The 24,036-nt window shown below is 37.8% G+C and overlaps 1 protein-coding gene and 1 pseudogene across 10 annotated transcripts in view; one reads left to right on the top strand and one right to left on the bottom strand.

Moving 5' to 3' along the window:
• The window catches only part of CEP192 (centrosomal protein 192), a 157,517-nt gene that overhangs the window by 37,950 nt on the left and 95,531 nt on the right, over positions 1–24,036 (top strand). For 8 of the 10 annotated variants that reach the window (XR_012032232.1, XM_072828635.1, XM_072828629.1 and 5 more), the window contains exons 8-12: positions 1,211–1,359; positions 2,455–2,599; positions 3,056–3,189; positions 18,989–19,349; positions 19,754–19,897. Coding sequence is in view for 9 of the 10 variants with exons in the window: in XM_072828635.1 (XP_072684736.1) it covers positions 1,211–1,359; positions 2,455–2,599; positions 3,056–3,189; positions 18,989–19,349; positions 19,754–19,897 (933 nt within the window). In the remaining variant the exon portion in view is untranslated. The remainder of the gene's footprint in view (positions 1–1,210; positions 1,360–2,454; positions 2,600–3,055; positions 3,190–18,988; positions 19,350–19,753; positions 19,898–24,036) is intronic. The other 2 variants (XM_072828633.1, XM_072828630.1) reach the window with 1 other exon arrangement.
• Positions 9,662–10,747, bottom strand: LOC140634620 (U1 small nuclear ribonucleoprotein A pseudogene; annotated as a pseudogene).

The raw sequence follows: 24,036 nt of genomic DNA, 5'->3' as shown, positions 1-24,036 counted from the left end.
TGGTGGCCCAGAGGTTTAGCGCTGCCTTCAGCCCAGGGTGTGATCCTGGAGACCCAGGATTGAGTCCTGCATAGGGCTCCCTGCATAGAGCCCACTTCTCCCTCTGCCTGTGTCTTTGCCTCTCTCTCTCTCTCCTTCTGTCTGTGTCTCTCATGAATAAATAAAATCTTTAACAACAACAACAAAAATTACTTAAAAAAAAATCAGCTATCTGTCCTCAGTCTACTGCTGGAACCACAGTCTTGATATGTGTGTGGTGATCTTTCTCCCTCTTTGGAGCAAAAGTCACTTTGGAGTGGTGCTGGACCTTGTCAGGACTGCTTGCATAGTGCTAGGCTTGTGCCACTATTTTGGATCAGTTCTGACCAGGAGCATATTGGAAGGGGTGTGTCTGTAGCAGAATGTGTGGCAGTGTGCACTGTTAGCAGGTTACCTACTGAGTGTCTTTGCCCTACTGGTCCCCAGAGGTGTTTGTGTATTTTGGCTGGGGGTTAGGGAAGGGAAATGGTACCTGCCAGCTCCTTTGTTCCTGAAGTCTCCCAGAGATCCCTGCTCCTCTAGCACATGCCCCAAAATTAGGTAACAAATCTCCCTCCCACATACCTTCAGTGGTTTTCAAACTGCTACTTCTATGTTGTATCTGTGGGGTTTGTTGTGTTGTCTCTTTAAAGATAAGGACTCCATTTCCTCTTGCCCTCTCAGCTCTGCCAGAGCCAAGCCCACTGATTTTTTTTTTTTTTTTAAAGTTCCAGGTGTTATGCCCGAGTAATTGTAAGAGTTTGTGAAATTTGGCCCCTCTGGTTTTCAAAGCCAAATGTCATGGGGGTTTGTTCTTCCTTGTGTCTGGGGTGCCTGGTATGAGGGTCTGTTTCCCCTCTCTTCACCCTTGGAGTCCCTCCCTTTTGCAGACTATCCTATGGTTTCATTTAGCTTCTGACCGTGTCTCTGCCCTTCCTAACCTCCTTGATGTGGCCTTTTTTCCACGTTTAGCAGTGGAATGTCTGTTCTGCCAGTCTTTGATCCTTTTCTGGGCTATTCACACTTATGTGAGTGTTATCTAGTTGTATCCCTATTGCGAGGTGAGCTTAGGGACCTCCTGTTCTGCTTTCTTCCTCAGAAGGCTTTTATCAACATTTTGGTTAAATAACGTTTATTGTTGAGTCAGTACTTTAAAATGTTTCCTTTTTTTTTTTTTTTTCCATTTTACTAGTAGATGATGATATTGATGATGAAGAGTTTTATGATGAACATTTAGAGGCTTATTTTGAGCAACTAGCTATTCCAGGAATGCTGTATGAAGACCTAGGACAGGAACCTCCAGAAAATGATTTTAAATTACCTACAAGTGATTCATGTCAGGTATGTTCCAATTTTATGGTTTTTCAGAAATTTGACTTTAGAAAACTATTACTGGTCTCATTAGATATTACCATAAAACATAAACTTTTGGTTTTCTTTGATCTGTTTTTCAAGATAGAAAGTGATAAGAAATACCTTACCCATCCTTTCTTGCTGCTTCTTACTTTTCCTTCCTCTGCAGAGAAATTGAAGAATATCACAGTGAATGTGTGTATGCCCCTCATCCAGATTAACCAGTTGTTAACAATTGACCATCTTTGTTTTCTTTGTCCTTCCATGAATACTTTTTTGTGTATCATTTAAGAGGAATTTGCAAGTATTTTGACATTTCACTCTGATACTTTGACATTTTCTCCGCAAATAAAGCTATTTTCCTGTATAATCTCAATTGTATTACTAAGTTTGATATAGTAATGTAAATGAATATACAGTCTGTATTCACATTTATCCGATTGTCTCCAAAATGTCCTTTACTTTTATTGTTTTTGATCTAGGATTTAATCAAGGATTACAGTTGCATCTGGTTGTCCTGTCTCTTTAGTATTTCAATTTAGAGTAGTTCTTCATGTCATTAAAGTTTTTGTAAAATGGCCGGTAAGCTAGGTATATCTCATTGCTTTTTTCCCCTCCTAATTAAAGATTTTGGCAAGAATTCAGATAAAGCATTTTTATTACAAACAGATAAAGATTAAACATAAGGATATTGTGTGCTTTTGTCTAGACAGATCTAGACATCTGTTTGTCCCGCTATTGATGAAGTTGTATTTGATAATCTCGGTTAATGTGGTATTGGGTAGATATCTCCTTGTGTAGGTGCCTTTTTTCCTTTGTTATCAATGAGTAATCTGGGGAATGGTGCATTAAGGCCATGTGAACTTTCTGTTCCCGAAGAACCTTTCACAAACTGGATTTAGTATCATTGCTGAAGCCTTCTAGAAACAGTTATTTCTATGGTGGTTATAATGGTGATATTTCCAATTCTTTCTACATTAATTGCCTGGCATCGTTTTGTCAAGAAGTCATTCTCTGTTTCTTATGTTTCTCCCCTAAAAATGGTTATAATTTAAAAAATCAATACATCTGTTTTTTCAACAGGCAAATGAAAATGGTAGTTTAAACTATAAGTCTCAAGCAGAAAATAACAGCTCTCCAATTTCTGATGGCTCACACTCTTCGGGAAGTTCTGAAACAACCCACAAAGAGTCTGAAGTAGGCCATGTTGTTTGTCTGCCTGGGATCAGTAAGTATTGAAATATGACTTGACTCTGTTCTTAAATTCTGTTTGATTTTGCCTTTTCTCTTTAATTAATTAATTTAATTAAAGAATTAATTTCTTTGGTATAATGTAACCTGTGTTAACCATTGTATTCCTTCAGATTTTTAAACAGTCTAAAACTTTTCAAAAGAATACATTAGTAGTATTAGACATACTGTAGTGTATATTGCATGCGTTGCTTATTATGAACGCATTGGGTGTGTTTTATTCAGACATTTGAGAATTAAAAATTCTGTGTGTGGTCGAAGTTTGTTGCCACTTACTGATGGTTACTTTTTCTTATATGCAAATTGCTGTATTTGTCATATGATTGCTAAGTACTAGGTTTGCATAAACTTGCGTGGCAAGAAGCAGTTATATTACTGAGACTTTGACATTGCTCTGTTTTTTTTTTTTTTTTTTTCTTTTTTTTTTTTTCAGGTAATTTTATAGATACTGGAGATAGTAGAAGGCACGTAGGTGGTGTATTATCACTTTCTTCTAGTACTCGGGGAATTGAACAAGAGAACAAAAGGGAAGACAGTTTGAAGGGCATTGTCCCACATCATGGCAGAGTAAGTTTATATGCATTTTCTTCTAATTTTCTATGAAAAGGATAAAGTCTTCTGTGTCAGTATTTTTTTTTTTTTTTCCAAAGCAACAACTGTTGATTCTGGAAAATGTATAAAAAGTATTAAAGCTTCCCTACTGATAAGTTTCTATGTGTGTGTATATATCTTTGAGATCACTAAGATTATATTAAATATACAATTATATACTTTTTTTTAAATAATTTTTTAAGATTTTATTTATTCATTCATGAGAGACAGAGAGAGAGAGAGAAAGAGGCAGAGACACAGGTAGAGGGAGAAGCGGGCTCCATGCAGGGAGCCCGACATGGGACTCGATCCTAGGTCTCCAGGATCCCACCCTGGGTTGAAGGCGGCGCCAAACCGCTGAGCCACTGGGGCTGCCCTATATACATTTTCTTAAATTTAAATGTTTCTTGACCTGCATTTAGATCATTCATTTGAAAAGTTCTTCAGCTTGGTATCAGAACATTAAATAAAAAGGCAAACTGTTCATCTTTAACTTTGCTCAAGCATGTTTTCCCTTCTTGGTTTTCTGTCTGTTATTCCTACACTTCAAACTTGGTAGTTATTTCTGACTCTCACCAATTCTTCATCACCTTTTCAAAAGTAGATGTATGTCTTAGGATTCCATGATGACTTTTAATTTAGAGAGTCTGTCTGTGTTGGTATATGTAGAAATAGTTACTCCTCTTCATAGTAATCCTTTGAGTGATTAAGGCAGTAAGTAATGATGGAATTGTCAATTTAAAGACAGTGAAGCTCAGAAAACCGAAATTTCTTCTTCTTCTTCTTCTTTTTTTTTTTTTTTTTTTTTTAAGATTTTTAATTTATTTATTCGTGAGAGACAGAGAGGCAGAGACACAGGCAGAAGGAGAAGCAGGCTTCATGCAGGAAGCCTGACTTGGGACTCGATCCCAGGTCTCCAGGATCACCCCCTGGGCTGAAGGCGGTGCTAAACTGCTGAGCCACCCGGGCTGCCCAAAAAAACGAAATTTCTTTCAGTGTGTTCTCAGGAATGTGTCTTCGGTTTATTGTTTCCTGTTTGTTTCCTTTACTATTGTTCAAGTTCAAGATGCTTTACTATCTCATGTGTGATTTATGGTGCCATCTCAAGTATTTTTACTATTCTGTTATATTTGTCAACACCAGGTTAATCTTGTTACAATAGCCTTTAATATATATAATATATATAAATATTCTCTATGCCTCATTGTTTCAAGTTAATAATCCTTAAAATGCTTTATAACTTGGCCTCATATTAATCTGTTTTTCTCTTGTATTTCTACAAATTTCTATTTCTACAAATTTCTACAAATCCCTATTCCTATTTTGTTTTCTTTCTTCCTTGATCCAGATTATGATCATCTTTCCAATCTTTCATGAAGTCCCTGATTACTTTTCAGTAACTCTAGACTACATTTATTTTTCTGAATTCTTATGACACAGATTGTATCCTACAGTATAGTACTTTATTATATATAGGAATATTTTACTTATCCAGAAGTTGCCTAGTCAGCAGCTTCAAAAATTTCTTTACTCATCCAAAGAACCAGTTATGTACAAATACAGGGCAAAGCCTCTTGCCTCAGGTAACTGGAACAAGTGTTCAGAGTCCATGGATTTTTTTTCTTCTAGGACAGTGCTATGGACACCTCGTCTTATGTATAGTCCTCTGACAGTGAGGAGTTATAATTCTAATATATTTAGTTAATAGTCCAGCCCTCAGCTGATTAGAGGAAACCAATGAGAAAAAAGGAGACAGTGTTTGTTAATCTTGACTTTGTCAAAATGTGATATTTGATAAATTTTATGTCTGTCCATGAATATTTAATTTTAGGCTAATGATCTTGTTCTGTTAGAATTATTTTTCTAATTAGCAATTACTTGTTAAAAACCAATAGTTTTAATATTGTTGAATATTCACAAATTACTCACAAATTGCTTGGTATCTTGGTCAGGTCATTTTATTTTATTTTATTTTTATTTATTTATTTATTTTTTAATTTTTATTTATTTATGATAGTCGCACACAGAGAGAGAGAGAGGCAGAGACACAGACAGAGAGAGAAGCAGGCTCCATGCACCGGGAGCCCGACGTGGGATTTGATCCCAGGTCTCCAGGATCGCGCCCTGGGCCAAAGGCAGGCGCCAAACCGCTGCGCCTCCCAGGGATCCCGGTCAGGCCATTTTAACAAAAAATCCTTGGTACCTTCTTGGTGATAGGTATATGGTACTTGGTATTATAGGTCACACAAAGATAATCTTCCTTCATGAAACATAACGGAAATAGCCAGATTCTGGAGGAACATTCAGGCCCCAGGAACACAAAGCCCTGAAGCCTTCAGCTGTGCTTGAAGGAGGGCATCGAGTATGGAGGGATGGTGAGAACTGGCCTCTGTCTGCTGAGCTTCTAGACAGTGTGGAATAAGCACTTCCATTAAAGCTTTTTTGCTTGGATGAGGGGGAATTCCTACCTGTGGGTCAGCCGTAATATGTGTTACATTATTTCATGAACAGTCTTATTTTTCCCATATGATAAGGTCATGTAGTTTGTGTTACCATGAGGTGACAACATTCTGTCCTTTTGGCAAGATTAGCAGCCCATTTTCCTTAATTACATGTAAGGAATTCAAAAATTATAAGTTACTAAGAGTTCCCCAAATTTAACTACTGTAATAGTAATATAGTATAATAGTAATAGTCTACTATTGACTGGAAGCTTTACTGATAACATAAGTAGTGATAAATCTTTTGTATGTTATATATGTTATATATTTACAGTAAAGGAAGTTATTAAGGGAATCATAAGAGAACTACACTTACAGTTCTGTACAGTATAAAAACAAAGATCCACATATAAATGGAAAAAAACAAAAAAACAAACTTCCTAGCTTTTATCTGGGGAAAAAATTATCTTAATTTTTCCCTCATTTCCCCACCCTGCTAGAGAGAGTGTGCACATGTCCTTGCGCCAGTTAAGGAGGAGGGGTGTAGGGAGAGAGAATCTCAAGTAGGCTTCATGCCCAACATGGACCCCAACACAGGGCTTGATCTCACAACCCTGAGATCATAACCTGAGCCAAAATCAAGAGTCAAATGTTCTACTGACTGAGCCACCTGAGAGCTCCCTTTCCCTCATTTTTAAAGGACAGTTTAACCAAATGTAAGATTCTTGGTAAGTATTTTTCCCTCTCAGCACTTTGAACGTATCAGCCCATTCATTGCCTTCTGGCCTGAAGGGTTTCTGTTGTGAAATTTGCTGGTTATCTTTCTGAAGATTTCTTGCATGTGACAAGGAGCTTCTCTTGCTGTTTTCAAGATTTTCTTGTCTGTCTTTTGACAGTTTGATCATACTGTCTTGGTATGGGTTTCTTAAATTTATCCCACTTGGAGTTTGCTGAACTTTGATGTTCAAATTCCTGTCTTTCGTCAAATTTGGGAGGTTTTCACCTCCCAAAATTTCTTTGCCTTTTATCTCTCTTCTGTGTTTTCCAGAAAGTGCTGTTGGTCCCCAGTGTGTTGATGATATTCCATAGGTCCCTTAGACTCTGTTCCTTTTTTCTGAAGCTTTGTAATTTCAGTTGTCCTATCTTCAGGTTTGCTTTATCTTCATCCTGCTAGTGCACATCTGTTTTTTAATCCCTCTGGTGCATTTTTCACTTCAGTTATTGTACCTTTCAGTTCCAGTATTTCTTTATGGCTCTTTTAAAAATAAACTCTTTATTGTTACACATTCTATGCATTGATCATTTTCTTGCTTGTCCATATCTTCTTTTAGCTCTTTTAAAATAACGGTCTTAAAAATGCTCAAAGTCTTTTATCTCATAAGTCTGATGTACAGGTTTCCTCATGTATGTTCTCTGTTGATTTATTTTTTTCTTTTGAATGGAGCATGCTTTCTTATTTCTTTGTTTGCTTTGTGTTTTTTTTCTTTGTTGCATACTGGACATTCCAATCTTAGTGATAACTCTGGAAATCACAATCTCCCTTTTCTCTAGGGTTTGCTCTTTAATTTTTGTATCATATGTCTATGCAGGGATGAGGAAATGGTGAAAATTAAGATTTTACAGGTCTTTTCTTAGCCTGTATTTTTTTTCCTGGACATGTGCAGTAAGTCTAACTTTCTCTATCCATGGTTGTTTTAGAATACTTAAAGAAATAGCTATGACCCCTTTAAATATGGTGGAGGTCACTTTAGCTGGTGGGGGTTGAATCACTGGTGACCAGGCTCTGTGCCTGCAGCTCTGCAGTCAGAAGCTGCAATCTATAGTCAGAACACAGAAACCTGATAATTGGAGACAAAATCCTTACTGCTTCTCTGGCTCCAGCAAACCATACTAAAAACAGGGGTTGCCCTCCCCACGGTCGTCTGCCTTGGAGTTCAGGGTGGGTAACCATGATCATTCTGAAGCCTGAGTGACGGACATTATTTGCAATTTGCCAGTCAAGCTTTTCTCTGGTAGCTCTAATTGTTCAAATAGATTCCAGAGTTCCAAAATAGTTACTTCCGAAGTTTTTGCCAGTACAGTACAGTGCTTGTCTGGCGGAAAGGCAGATTCTTGGTGCTTTCTCCTCTGCCATCTTTTCTGACGTTACTTCTTGTTATTTCTAACTTTATAGGCTTATTATAATCAGTATCTGGTCTGAAAAATCTAACCCTTCTAAATGTTTTGAGTAAAAGTGTATATTTATATGTGTGTTTCATGGACATAAGAAAAATGAAAACTAAATGTGCTTTTTTGAAGAATCTTTAGTTTTAAGTTATTCGGATATTTAGTACATTATTCAAAATCTCTATGATCACATTTATTTATTTTTAAGATATTATTTATTCATTCAACAGAAAGAACACAAGCAGGGGGAGAGGCAGAGGGAAAGGGAGAAGCAGGCTCTCAACTGAGCAGGGAGCCAACACAGGGCTCAACCCTGGGATCTTTACCTGATCCAAAACCGAGAATTCGCTAATCAGCTGAGCCAACCATGCGTCCCCTATGATCACTTTAACTTTTATGTACTAGATGTATCAATTGCAGAAAAGATGAAACAAAGTTTCCAATTTTTTAAAAAAGTTTTTTTTTTTTTACTTAATTATTCATGAGAGACACAGAGACACAGGCAGAGGGAGAAGCAGGCTCCCTTGCAGGGAACCCGATACGGGACTCAATCCAGGACCCCGGGTCACGACCTGTGCCAAAGGCAGATGCTCAACCTTTGAGCCACCCAAGAGTCCCTTAGAGTTTCCAGTTGTTGTTGCTTTAAAGATTTTATTTACATATTCATGAGAGACACAGAGAGACAGAGACACAGGCAGAGAGAGAAGCAGGCTCCACGCAGGGAGCCTGATGTGGAACTCGATCTCATGACTCCGGGATCCCACCCTGAGCCAAAGGCAGATGGTCAATTGCAGAGCCACCCAGGTGCCCCAAAGTCTCCAGTTTTAATTGAATTTTTACCAAGTTATTTTTGCACCTCTGATTTTTTTCTTTATGTACTTATCTGCTCTGTTTACTGATATTTTTTATGTACTTCTCTGCACTGTTTACTGAGAATGAGATTATAGAATCATAACCTCATTAATAAGAGTACTTTGTTAGTAATACTGCCCTTTTTTTTTTATCCTGTTTAGTGGCTTCTAATCTTAAATCTTAAATTCTCCTTTGTATGTTAGTTTGATACCCTTGCTTTTTGTATTTTGTGTATGCTTGTTATCTTCTTTTGCATCCCCTTTACATTTTTCTTTATCATTTGTTTAGAGGGTTTCTAATAAATAGTGTGTGGCTAGGTTTTACTTTTTAAAAATATTTTATTTATTTGAAAGAGAGTGTGTGCCAGCCCATACAAGTGGTGGTAGGGGAAGCCGTTGGGGAGGAGCAGAGGGAGAGGGACAAGCTGACTCCATGGTGAGCATGGAACCTGATGTGGGGCTCCATCTCATGACTCTGAGAGCATGACCTGAGCCAAAATCAAGAGTGGGACACTCAACAGACTGAGTTACCCAAGGGTCCATAGGTTTTACTTTTTAATGCAATCTGGTCATTTGTTTTTTGGATGAACTAGTTAATCCTTTAACACTTAGTGTAATGGTTAATAATCTTGATTTTTAAAAAAATATTTACTTCATTTAATATTTACATTATTTTTATCATGTTTAAAAAAATTTTTTTTAAAGATGTTATGTGTTGGAGTGAGAGAGCACCAGAGAGAGCACAGGAGCAGAGAGGAGGGGTAGAGGCAAAAGCAGGCTCCCCACTAAGCCCAGGAGCCTGATGTTGGCCTCAATCCCAGCACCCTGGGATTATGACCTGAGCTGAAAGCAGATGCTTGACTGACTAAACCGCACATGCACCCCTTCAAAAATTTATTTATTTATTTATTCATTTATTTATTTGCCAAACCTCAAAAAAAAAAAAAAAAAACACTTTAATTCTGGCCTAACAGCACCCGGTGCAATGTCTGGGGACAGACTCTGGGTACAATGCTGTGTGGCGACCACTCACTCATACACGGCTCTGAGAAGGCCCCTGAGGGGGCTTACCTTCAGGGGGCTGAGCCAAGGAGGGAAGGGGTGGCCCCAGAGCAGGGGGCAGGGGCAGGGGCAGGCAGGGGGGAAAAGTGCTACTTCTTGGCAAAAGAGATCTTCATGGCATTGTTCTGGGTGATCTTGAAGCCCTGCAGTGCGTCGCGAGCATCCTCTGCCTGTACCTCATTGTCAAACTCCACAAAGGCAATGTCGTGCCACCCAGGGTCCAGTCGTACCTCCTTGAAGCCAGGGAACTGGTTGAAAAGCATGGACAGCATGAGCTCATTGGTCTCCTCGGGCAGGTTGGTGAGGAATAAGAAGTGATTTGGTGGGTTTTCTGAAAGAGGCTGGGCTGGTGGCATCTGCCCCGGCATAAGCTGCTGTGGGGGCATGGCCCCTGGTGGGATCTGTCCAGGTGCCAGGCCTGGAGGCGGGATCATGCCGGAGGCAGCCTGTAGGGAGGCTAGCCTGACATGTGATGCATGAGTCATTGGGGGCCTACCCGGGACAGGGCCCTGGACAGCCCCCACCACAGGGGCGGCGGCCCCACCCTGCACTGCCTTCTTGGCTGCTGGGGTCTCCTGGCTCTTAGGCTTCCTCTTCTCCCGCTTGCGGTCCTGCTCACGAAAGTACCCTTCATCTTGGCAATAATATCCGAGTCAGTCTTGGCATACTGAATGCTCATGGGCTTGTCATAGAAGGGGAAACCCTGCATGGAGCGCAGGGCATTGGTGGCGCGGCTGACCTCCTTGAAGATGACAAAGGCCTGGCCCCTCATCTTCAAGCTTCGAGATACCAGGATATGCAGGATCTGGCCAAACTGGGAGAAGATGGCATAGAGGGACTTCTTCAGCTCATCCTTCTTGATCTTCTCATTGAGGCTGTTGATATAAATAGTGTGGTTGGGGCAGGTCTCGGGAACTGCCATGGAGAGAGGTGCCGAGGTAGAGCTGAAAGAAGGGGGAAAAGGTTAACTTCAGCCCCGGGTTTCTCCAAATCCTCTGCCCTAAAGCAGGCTTAAGGAGCTGCTCAGGGATGTTCCTTCCAGGAGGAAGTCTGTGGAGAGGAGGGAAAGAGGTACAGCTAGGAAACAAAGCGAAAGCAGGATACCCCCCTTCAAAATTTTTATTGTACTATTTAGCCTGCTCTCCCCCTCCCCCTTCCATCTTCCTTCCTTAAGCATTTAGAATGTCTTTGATTTTTAAAAAATTTATTAGAAGATGTACATTTTTCATATTTTAACAGTTCTGAAATCATTGTGTGTCATATAGTTACTATATGTCATAGTTTAATGTTCTCTCTTGGCACATACAATAATGGCATCTTAAAATCAGTGTTTGGTTTCTATGAGGGAGGCTGGTTTTCCGTTATCTGAAGGGCATTTTTTCTCTTCCTTAATTCATTCTCAGACATGTTTTTCAGCCATTATTTGAGATGACATCAGCATGTTTCCACCAGGGCACTTTGTTGCCTTTTTGTTTCTCTTAGATGCCAAGAAGATGGGACTTTCAAATTTTTAAAATTTTCAAATAAACCTATTTATATGAGAGAGAGAGAGAGAGAGAGAGAGAGAGCATGGAGGGGGAGACCTGCAGAGGGAGAAGGAGAAGCAGACTCTGCTCACTATGCAGCCTGACATGGGGCTCGATCCCAGGACCCCAGGATCCATGACCTAAGCCGAAGGCAGATGCTGAACCACTGAACCACCCTGGCTCCCTCAAATAATTTCATTATCTCCTTTCAAAACCCCACCTCCTAAGAGAACTTTGGGTTGCTTTTCCTTTTTCTTTCTCCTCCCATTTCCTAGCTCAAGTGTTGGCTGGGAGAGTTACACTGTCAGAATATAAACAAAAACGTATTTTTTGTTTAGATTTAAAAACTATCAAAGCGGGCAGCCCCGGTGGTGCAGCGGTTTAGCGCCGCCTGCAGCCCAGGGCGTGATCCTGGAGACCCGGGATTGAGTCCCACATCAGGCTCCCTGCATGGTGCCTGCTTCTCCCTCTGCCTGTGTCTCTGCCTCTCTCTCTCTCTCTAGATGTGTCTCTATGAATAAATAAATAAAATCTTAAAAAAAAAAAAACTATCAAAGCAGTTGTACTTGTCTTTGTGTTATTTATTATTATTTATTAGATCACAGCAAGGAAGCTCCTCTGTTATGGAGGGAACCCCAGCTCAGAAGTGGGTCATCTATGAAAGGGTTTATTTAGTACCAGGTTCCCCAGTGACAGTACATGTGTGTGGGTTTGCTGGGCTGACTGTTGAGGCCTCATGTCACTGTGTTGTCATTTAGCCTGGGTGGGATTCTGACATAGAGGCTTGCAATCATAATCCTACAGATGCTAGCTTGGCCCCATTGGCTCCTCAGCCAAGCACATAAAGGATTCACATGCATTCCATCAGCAAGCAAAGGGACTCTGGAGACTATTACCTGGCTGCATTCTTTATTCAAGACTGTTTTAAGTAGCTTTACTGAGGAGATCGCTAGTTGGCAGCATTCTGATATTTCTTTTATTTTTAAATCGAAGCATAGCAGATATACAAGATTATATTGATTTCAGGGGTACAACATCATGATTTGACGATTATGTATGCCATGATATGCTCACCTTGATAGGTGTAATTACCCTCTGTCACCAAACAAAGTTAGTATGATATTACTGTATTCTCTGTGCAGTACTTTTTATCCGTGTGACTTACTTATTTTATACCTGGAAGTCTGTACCTCTTAAACCTCTTTACGTGTTTTACCCAACGTCCCTTTACCCTCTTCCCATCTGGCAATTACCAGTTTATTCTCTGTATTTATGGGTCTGTTTCTGTTTTGTTTTTTAGATTCCACAAAGAAGTGAAATCATATGGTATTTGTCTTTTTCTGACTTACTTTACTTAGCACAATACCCTCTGGGTCTATCTATATTGTCACAAATGGCAGAATCTTTCTACAACTGAGTAATAATCCTGTGTGTAAGTGTGTAAGTCACATCTTCATTATCCATTCATCTATTGATGGACACTTGAGTTGCTCCTATACCTTGGCTATTGTAAATAATGTTTCAGTAAACATGGTGGATATATCTTTTCATTTTCTTTGAATAAATACCCAGCATTGGGATGGCTGAATCGCATGGTATTTGTTTTTACTTTTTGAGGAAGTTTCATATTATTTTCCATAGGGCCTGTACCAATTTACATTCCCACCCAACAGTGCACAAGTGTTCCCTTTTCTCCACATCCTCACCAACACTTGTTTCTTGTGTTTTTTATTTTAGCCGTTCTGACGGGTATGAGGTGATACCTCATTGTGGTTTTGATTTGCATTTCCCTAATGAGGATTGATGTTGAACATCTTTTCATGTGTCTCTTGGTTATCTGTAAGTCATTTTTGGAGAAATGTCTGTTCATGCCTTCTTCCCATTTTTCTTTTTTTTTTTTTAAATTTTTATTTATTTGTGATAGTCACAGAGAGAGAGAGAGAATGAGGCAGAGACACAGTCAGAGGGAGAAGCAGGCTCCATGCACCGGGAGCCCGACGTGGGATTTGATCCCAGGTCTCCAGGATCGTGCCCTGGGCCAAAGGCAGGCGCCAAACCGCTGCGCCACCCAGGGATCCCTTCTTCCCATTTTTCAATTGGACTGAGATTTTTTTTACTGTTGAGTTTTAGGAGTTCTTTATATATTTTGGATATTAAGACCTTTTTTGATATATGATTTATTTATACCTTTATAAAGGTATACCTTATACCTATACCTTTAGTAGATTCATTTGTCATTTTGTTGATGTTTTCCTTCACTGTGCAAAAGCCATTTAGTTTCATGTACTCCCAGTTGTTTACTTTTGCTTTGGTTTCCTTTGCCTAAAGAGACAGATCTAGAATATTGCTAAGGCTGAAGTCTAAGAGATTATTGCTTATGTTTTCTTATAGGAGTTTTATGCTTTCAGGACTTATGTTTAGTTCTTTAATTTGTTTTGAGTTTATTTTTTTATATGGTGAAAGCAGGTGGTCCAGTTTCATTCTTCTCAATATAGGCGTCCAGTTTACTGAAGTTGTAATTTTTCCCCATGGTATATTCTTGCCTCTTTGTCATAAATTTATTGACTATATAAGTGTGGGTTTATTTCTGGATTTTCTATCTGTTCCATTGATCTTTGTCTATTTTTGTGCCAGTACCATAACTGTTTCTTTTTTCTTTCTTTCTTTTTTTTTTTTTTTTTTTAATTTTCAAGTATTCTTGACCCCTAACACGGGGCTTGAACTCACAACCTGGAGATCTAAGGTCTCATGCTCTACTTGAGCTACCTCGGTGCCCTGTAACTGCTTTGATTACTATGCTTTGTAGCATAGTTTGAAATCTGGTATGGTAATACGTCAAGCTTTGGTTTTTTAATTTATTGTTCTAATTTAAATTCAGTTAATTAACATATATTATTAGTTTCAGAAGTAGAATTCAGTGATTCATCAGTCTTATATCCAGTGCTCATTACATCATGTGCCCTCCTTAATATCCATCATCCAGTTACCACATCACCACCTCTTCCCTCCAGCAACCCTCAGTTTGTTTCCTATGATTAAGTCTCTTACGGTTTGTCTCCATCTCTGATTTCATCTTGTTTTGTTTTTTCCTCTCTTCCCCATGATCATCTGTTTTGTTTCTTAAATTTCACATATGAGTGAGAGTCTATGATATTTATCTTCCTCTGATTGACTTATTTCACTCAGCGTAATACCCTCTAGCTCTTTCCATGTCTTTACAAATGGCAATTTTTTTTTAAAGATTTTATTTATTTATTCATGAGAGACAGAGAGAGAGAGAGAGAGAGAGAGGCAGAAACACAGGCAGAGGGAGAAGCAGGCTCCACATAGGGAGCCCGACATGGGACTTGATCCCAGGATGCCAGGATCACGACCCAGGCCAAAGGCAGGTGCTAAACTGCTGAGCCACCCAGGGAGCCCCCCCCCCTTTTTTTTTTTGATGGCTAAGTAGGATTTCATTGTGTATGTATACATTTATCCATTCATCTGTGGATGGACATCTGGGCTCTCATAGTTTGGCTATTGTGGACATTGCTGCTATAAATATTGGGATGCAGGTGCCCCTTCGGATCACGATACTTTTATTTTTGGGGTAAATACCTAGTAATGCAATGGCTGGGTCATAGGGTAGCTGTCTTCAACTTTTTGAGGAACCTCCACATTGTTTTCCAGAGTGGCTGCACCAGCTTGCATTCCCACCAACAGTGTAAGAGGGTTCCACTTTCTCCACATCCTTGCCAACCTCTGTTGTTTCCTGACTTGTTAATTTTAGCCATTCTGACCAGTGTGAGGTGGTATCTCATTGTGATTTTGAATTGTATTTTCCCTGAAACCAAGTGATGTTGAACATTTTTCCATGTGTCTGTGGGCCATTTGTTGTCTTTGGAGAAATGTCTGTTCATGTCTTCAGCCCATTTCTCAATTGGATTATTCTTTGGGTGTTGAGTTTGATAAGTTTTGTATAGATTTTGGGTACTAGTCCTTTATCTAATAAGAGACATTTGCAAATATCTTCTCCCATTCTGTCGGTTGTCTTTTGGTTTTGTCGACTGTTTACTTTGCAAAAGCTTTTTATCTTGATGAATTCCCAATAGTTCATTTTTGCCTTTGTTTCCCTTGCCTTTAGAGACGTGTCTAGCAAGAAGTTGCTGCCTTTGTTCTCTAGGATTTTGATGGAGTCCTGTCTCACATTCATCCATTTCCAGCTTTGTTCTTTGTCATGATTGCTTTGGCTATTTGGAGTCTTGTGGTTTTATACAAATTTTAGGATTGTTTCTTCTAGTTCTGTGAAAAATATTATTGGCATTTTGATAGGTCTTGCATTAAATTTCTGGATTGCTTTGGGTAGTATGGAAATTTTAACAGTATTATCCCAGTCCATGAACATGGTTTTATCTTCCCATTTATCTGGGTTGTCTTCAGTTTCTTTCATTAGTGTCTTAGAGTTTTCAAAGTGTAGATCCTTTACTTTCTTGGTTAAATTTATTCCTCAGCATTCTTTTTGATGATATAAATAGGATTTTTAAAAATCTTTTTGCTGCATTGTTATTAGTGTACAGAAACACAACAGATTTCTGTATATTAATTTTGTATCCTGCATCTTTACTCAGTTTATTAGTCTTAATAGTTCTTGGTGGAATCTTAGGGTTTTCTATTTGTAGTATTATGTTATGTGCAAGTAGCAACAGTTTTCCTTCTCTTTTAATTTGGAATACGTTTATTTCATTTCTTGCCTGATTGCTGAGCTAGGCCTTCCAGTACTATGTCAAATAAAAGTGGTGAGAATGGATATCCTTGTCTTTTTCTGCTCTTAGAGGAAAGGCTTCCAGCTTTTCACCATTGAGTAGGATTCAGTTGGGGGTTTGTCATATATGGCCTTTATTATGTTGAGATATGTTGAGGTATGTTTCCTCTACACCCTCTTTTGGAGAGGTTTTTATCATCAATGGATATTGAGATATGTAAAATATTTTTTCTGCATCTGTTGAGATGATTGTCTGATTTTTATAATTTACTTTGGTAATTACCTTGTTTTTGGTAATTACTTTGATTTATGAATATTGAACTACCCTTCCATATCTGGAACAAATCCCATTTGATCATAGTAGATGATCATTTTAATGTGTTGTTGAATTTCATTTGCTTATATTTAGTGATTTTTGTATATATTTTTATCGGGAAATGGATCTATAATTTTGGTGTCAGGTTAATGTTGGTCGTGTGGAATGAATTTGGAAACATTACTTCTAGTTTTTTGAAATACTTTAGGAAGAACAAATGTTAACTTTTTCTTAAGTATTTGGTAGAATTCACCAGTGAAGTCAACTGGTCTTATATTTTTGTTGGGAGTTTTTTGGTTACTAATTTATTGGTTAGTATTAATCAGTCTACTTAGATTTTCTATGTCTTTGTGATTCAGTCTTGGAAGATTGTATGTTTCTTGAAATCATTCCTTCCAGGTTGTCTAATTTGTTGGCTTATAATTTTTCATAATATTCTCTTATAATCCTTTGTATTTCTGTGGTGTGGGTTGTATTCTTTCTGGTTTTATTTATTTGATTCTTTATCTTGATAAACTGAAAAACCTTTAGAAAGGCTTATCTTTTCAGAGAACCAACTCTTAGTTTCATTGATTTTTTTTTTTTATTTAAATTCAGTTTGCCAACATACAATCTTTTGTTTTTTAAATGTCTTATTTCATTCTGGTTCTTTTTAATTTTTGCTAGTATTATATATCAAAAATAGGTGCCTGTTTTTAAATGGCATTTCTTTGCTTCCTTGTCTTTTTTTTTTCTTTTGGAATACTCATAATTTAAGTATTGATTTTATAAACTTTCTGTGTCAAGAGATATTTTGATTCTTACACAGTTTTATTTATTTGGCTCAAACAATAGAAATTTTTTTCATTTCTAGAAAAGTCTGAGATTAAAGTTTCAGTAGGGTTGGTTTCTCTTTATGCTTCTCTCCTTGCCTTATAAATGGCCTTTTCCCCATGTCTTCAGATGGCTTTCCCTCACTGTCATTAGGCATTTTAGGTTTTATTTATTTATTTTTAAAGATTTTATTTATTCATGAGAGAGAGAGGCAGAGACATAGGCAGAAGAAGAAGCAGGCTCTCTGCAGGGAGCCTGATGTGGAACTTGATTCTGGGACCCTGGGATCACAACCTGAGCTGAAGGCAGACTGTCAACCACTGAGCCACCCAGATACCCATCATTTTATGTTTTAATGTTTGTATTTGTTTCTTAGGGCTTCTGGAACAAATTACCAAAATTTGGTAGCTTACAACAATTGGAATTTATTCTCAAAGTTCTAGAGGTCAAAGTTGGAAATCAAAGTATTGGAAGAGCTAAACTCCCTCCAAAGGCTCCTTTCTTGCCTCTTTCAGCATCTGGTGGCTCCTGGTTTTCCTTAGCTTGTGGCGGTTTCACTTGCCTATTTGCCTCCGTCTTCACATGGCCTTTTTCTCAGGGTCCCTGTGTCCTACTTAATCTTTTTTCTCTCATAAGGACATTGCTAATTGGGTTAAAGGCCCATTCTAAATCCAGGATGATTTTATTTCATGATCTTTAACTTCAGCTTCTTATCTGAAATCCCAATAGTTCACTTTTGCTGTTTCCCTTGCCACCAATGATGTGACTAGTGAGAAGTTGTTACGGCTGGAGTCAGAGATGTTGCTGCCTGTGTTCTCTAGGATTTTGATGGATTCCTGTTTCATGTTTAGGTCTTTCATCCTTCTTGAACTTATTTTTGGGAATGGTGTAAGAAAGTGGCCCAGTTTCATGCTTCTGCATGTTGCTGCCCAGTTTTCCCAACATCATCTGTTGAAGAGACTGTCTTTTTTCCATTGGATATTCTTTCCTGCTTTGTCAAAGATGAGTTGACCAGATAGTTTTGGGTCCATTTCTGGGTTTTCTGTTCTGTCCCATTGATCTAGGTGTCTGTTTTTGTGCCAGTACTATACTTGATGCCTACAACTTTGTAATAGAGCTTGAAGTCTGCTATTGTGATGCTTCCAGCTTTGCTTTTCTTTTTCAGAATTATTTTGGCTATTTGGGGTCTTTTGTGGTTCCATATAAATTTTAGGATTGTTTTTTCTAGTTCTGTGAGAAATCCTGGGGATATTTTGATAGGGATTACATTGAGTAGTAGACATTTTAATAATGTTTGTTCTCCCAGCCCATGAGCATGGAATGCCATTCTGTTTCCTTGTGTCCTCTTCAATTTCTTTCATAAGTGCTCTGTAGTTATCAGAGTACAAATCTTTTACCTCTTTGGTTATGTTTATTCCTAGGTATCTTATGATTTTTAGTGTAATTTTAAATAGGATTAATTCTAAGAGGTATCCATATATGTTTTCAAGGGCTGTTAATTATATTAATTTTATGAGTTTGGTTATATTAATGGGCTTGCTATCTTTGCAGAGAGAATTAGTGGTAATTAGAAAAGTTAAACTGCATTTCTTATATATCCTGTAATATAATGAACATGTCAGACCCACTTTTGATATCTGAATCTATTGATAAATGGTTTGCAATGACCACATTATAAATTTTGGTTTTGGTATATTGGTTAAAATTGGTTGATATATAGTTTAAAAGAATACAGTGAGTACTGTATAGTTTGGTTCATATAATCATTTATGTCTACTACATAATTTTTTCCCATAGAGTTTGGAATAAGTTATGAAAAACAAAACTTATGGCTCCTCTGTTATGCATTTTTAAAGGAAATCTCAAGGGAAGAAGTTCCTGTGAAGACTATCCAAGCTGCTAATGCAAAACTTAACCCTGTTTATTTTCATGACACAAATGCCAATAAAGGTGAATTTGACTTAGTGGACCTTTTGAAGCTGGATGCCGTCTCTCTTCATGAAGATAAGCATTTGGCATCTAATTCAGAAATAATTTTGCCTATGGATAAACGTTTAGACACTGAAACTCCTAAAGTGTCTATTCAAAAATATGTGGACAAAGCATCTTTGAAGCCTGTTAGTGACAATGGAATTATTTCCCCTAATAGTCTACGATCACCAACTATTGAAAGGCGAATATATGAATGTTACAAGTCCATTGAAAAGAGTAAAGAACGTAAGTAGATTTTTTAAAAACTGAAAGTAAAATGTATAAAATGCTTATACATTTTGAGTAGGATATATTTTTAAGTGGAACTTGCCTAATCTTTTGTGTTAAAATATTAAATATTTTGTGGATTAGAAATTGTATCTTTATTCACAGATCTAGTGAAAATGTACTACTCTTAGTTTTCTTTTTCTTATTCCTCTGGTTCTCCATTATGGATTTTTACTGGATTAAGACTGGCTTCCCCACCAGGAGAGAACTTTTCTTTTGTGGGAATGGGTTTCTTTTTTCTATTTAGTTTTGGGCAGATTTTAGTATTGTTGATATCTAAGATAAATCAACTAAGTAAAATTATTTAAGAATATTATATCATTTTGTTTCATATGTCATTGGATATTCTTGGAATTTTTTAGAAACAGATCTATCACCGAGTGTGGTCTATCAAAATGAAGAAGGCAGATGGGTCACTGACCTTGCGTATTACACATCTTTTAATAAAGAGCAAGTTTTAAATATGTCTCTAGCTGACGAGATGAATGAAGACTTCAGATCTGGTTGTAAGTTTATTGATAACCACTCTGTTGTAACATTTTCATTGTTTTTGATGGTGTGAGATTACTCTGTATATATTGGTTAGCCACATCAAATCACTTGTAGAGTATGCATTTGAACCTTGAACAGTGTGGGGGATTAAGGGACACTGACTCCTTGTGTATTTTAAAATTTGCATGTAACTTTTGACTTCCCAAAATCTTAACTACTGACAGCCTGCTGTTCATGTTATTGCTTAAGGCTTCTGGTAAACAGTAAATTATCACCTATTTTGTATGTTACATGTATTATATACTGTATTCTTACAGTAGGGTAAGCTAGAGAGAAGTTAAGAAAATCCTATGGGAGAGGGGATCCCTGGGTGGCTCAGCGGTTTGGCGCCTGCCTTTGGCCCAGGGCGTGATCCTGGAGACCCGGGATCGAGTCCCACATCGGGCTCCCTGCATGGAGCCTGCTTCTCCCTCTGCCTGTGTTTCTGCCTCTCTCTCTCTCTCTGTATCTCTCATGGATAAATAAATAAAAATCTTAAAAAAAAAATCAAAATGTATCTAATAAAAAAAATCCTATGGGAGAGAAAATACATTTATAGCACCATACTATATTTATAAAAAAATAAATCTGTGTGTAAGTAACCCTGTGCAGTTCAAACCTGTGTTGTTCAAGGGTCAGTTGTAATACTGAGCTTATCAGTATGAAGAAAGGCTTGAATTGATCCGTAGTAATCATTGGCAGAATGAACTGAGCCTTTTCCTTAAGCAAGGACAGTGAGTCAGGCTCTCATTCTTTTACATTAGTTTAGAACATTCATATTGCAGAGTTGGAAGGGAACCTTAGGCTTTATGTTTTCACTTTTAAAATTCTGTCTTGAATGAAAAAAATATTCTGATGAATGAACAATTCAGAATCCAATACATTTTGGATAAAACCTAAGAAATATGGAGATGATGGGAGAAAAGTGACAGAAAAGATAAATCTCAAAGCGAGAGAGCATTAGAAGTATCAGCTAGGTTTGTTGATTAGCAGAATCTGTCTGTGAAGTGAAAAACTGGTTCAAGACTGCAGAACACATGGCCTTTGAGCCTTAGTCTGTGGAGATGCTGTGCCACGGAGGTCCCCAGTGCCTGAGCATCTCTGAACCTGCAATAAGGATTCAGTGGCCTGGTAAGCCTAGTCTTATTTTTAATAGGCTCATAACATGCCACAGGGAGAAATGATTCTAATGACTGCACTAAGTTCCCCTTAAACATCTAACAATCTGGAAGGTAGAGATAAATAAGGTATTTTTCCAGCCTCTAAGAAATTGTCCATCACCTGAGAGGGATAAGACAAGAGTATAAAACAACAATCAGCATCCTAAGAGACACAAACTAAATGATTTTGGAATTTAGAGGAAAAATAACTTTTGCATGAGTGGGTAACAGGGATTTCAGATACAAAGTGGCTTTTGAGGTGAGAGTTTCAACTGGTAAAAGTTTGGGGACTTGAGAAATTGCAAATGGAGGGCATCCCGGGTGGCTCAGTGGTTTAGCACCTGCCTTTAGCTCGAGATGTGATCCTGGAGTCCCGGGATCGAGTCCCACCTCGGGCTCCCTGCGTGGAGCTTGCTTCTCCCTCTGCCTGTGTCTCTGCCCCTCTCTCTCTCTCTCTCTCTGTCAAGAAAAAATAAATAAAATATTTTTTAAAAAGTTACAAATGGATAGAAAACTCAATGAAAGAGAATTAACTGAGGACGTCTGGATATGTTTTGAGGATGGTAAATAGTCCACTGTAGCTAGCACTTATGCCAAGATATGGAAAGAAGAGAATAATAAAAGGTGAAAAGGTGAAGTGTAGAGGTAAAGTAGGGCTAGAGAGTGGGTTGAGATTTGACTACCATGTCAGGGTTGAGGCTTGTGTGGTAAGCAATAGGGAGCCACAAACTTCCTTTGTGAGTTGTCTTTTTGCATGATTGTCAGTTGATTGGGAGATTCCTTAGGATGCTGTGGAAATATAGGTGTCACATTGAGAATGAAAAGCAAATAGATAATGAAAGAAATGGAAATAAAACGATTAGAATTTGGTGACTGGATTTCAGTAGGTAGTAGAGAGGCAAGAAAAGATTTGTGGTCGATTTACTTGGGAAAATGGCAATACCGTGAGCTCAGATGGGACAATTAGAAGAAATTGTATAATTTTGAGTGATTGCGGTTTGAGGTGGAGATATACAGTAGTTGGAAGTGTGAGTCAGAAAGTGGAAGTTAAGTTACAGTTAGAGCTTGCTCAACAATATGTTGATTTAGAAAGAACAAGGGGGTACAGACTGGACAGTGGATATTGACTGTGTCACTTAAAAAGTCAAAGGTCATGGAATTCTCATGTAACTAGTGGGAGTGTAAAGTAGTAGAACCATTTCGGAAACTTCTCTAGCAGGAGCTTTTGGGGGTAAACTTTATGAGCTTCATACTTTCAGACCCAGCATTTCTGCCCCAGAATATGTACCCAGTGTATAGATATACTCTTCACCAAAAGACTAAAATATTTATAGCAGCACTATATGATTAACTCCAAATTAGAAACTCCCAAATTCTCATTAATGATAGAATGGATTGTGTTTATTCATACATTGGACTGCTATGTAGCAAAGGGAATGAATGATGTGTAGCTACTCGTAGCAGCAGGGATGAATTTCACAAGTATGTTGAAAGAAATAAGGCAGACTAAGAATACTTGCTATATAAATCTATATGTGTGTTTCAAATGTACCCTGCTCTCTGGAGTAACAAGATAGTGGTTATCCTCTGGGCATGTAGTGATGGGAAGAAAACTTGATTGGCCTTTTGGTGATACTAGCAGAGTTTTCTTTCTTCATTTAAGGTGTTGATCTAGCCACACAAATGTGCTCATTGAGTGGTACATATACTTTTTATATGTATATTATGCTTTGGTAAACAATTTTTAAAAATTAGCAATCAAACTGAGAAATATTTGCAATATATGTTACAGGTTAAGGGCTTATTTTCCTAATGTGTAAGCAATTCTAATAAACAATAAGAAAAAGACCAGCTCAGTGTAGAATTGGGCAAAAGATATAAACAGTTTAGAGAAAAGGAAATGAAAATGGTTGTTAAATGTTTAAAAAAAGTTCATGGAACTTATTCATGGAAAGAAACCACTCCATAATAGTATTTTTCAGTTATTTCACTGGCAGTGATCCTAAGGTTTGGTAATGAAGGAAACAAACAAGTATTGTAGTACTTTATGGCAGAGTGTCTAGGTAGAGCAGTATTATAGCATCTAGCAAAATTACAGATGTACATACCCTGTAACCAAGGGGATCTGCTGGGAATTTATTTTTCAGATATGCTTGCAGAAATGGTGTGTGATATATGTGTGAGGCTAGTACTTGTACATTGTTTATTAATAACATAAGTCAAAAGCAATTTGGATGTACAAAATAGAGGACTAATTAAATAAAGTACAAGAAATATACTGTGACCATTAGAAAAAGGGAAAGAGGCTCTTTAGGTACTAATATGGAATAATCACTAAAATTATTTAAATTCTAAGACATAAAAAACATATAAAATATTCTGAGATTTGTGTAAAAAGGTGAAAGCAGCGAGGACACACTTATATTTATAAATACATATGGTGGAAAGATATTTTAAGAAGAAAGAAATGGATTGCAGGAATTCCTAGCTACTGATCTCAAAAATCAAATAAATTCAATTAGAGATTTCAGGGGTCCTTTATATATTGGTTGCTTTTGGAGATGTGGGACATAGGGTCAGGGGTGAGAAGGGAGCCTTTGCAGTATCATATTCCCTTTTATGTCTTTGGTTAACTTCTAAAAACTCCTTGTTGAAGCATAATATACATATATGTACCTTTGCATTTTGAAGTAGGTTGGTGTGTTAGTATTAAAGGAAAAATAAAATAGATAAAAGGAGAAGTTTAATGAAACCATCCTTGTAGTTAGGGAATGAACAATGACTAGGTTGGACAGGATGAGTGGTGAAGAAATGGAGAAAGTGATTATGGAATACTGTGGGGGGAAAATAGAAGGAAAGAAAGAATGAACTAGGTCAAGGGAAATCAGGGCCAGGGGAACATGCATGCAGGGGAAGCATTTTTTATAGGAAAGGGAAGGAAATTCTTAAAATGT

Source organism: Canis lupus, chromosome 6 (assembly GCF_048164855.1).
Source record: "Canis lupus baileyi chromosome 6, mCanLup2.hap1, whole genome shotgun sequence".
NCBI lineage: Eukaryota > Metazoa > Chordata > Mammalia > Carnivora > Canidae > Canis > Canis lupus.
The sequence above is the reverse complement of the archived record's forward strand: the minus strand, read 5'-3'. Positions and strand labels throughout refer to the sequence as shown.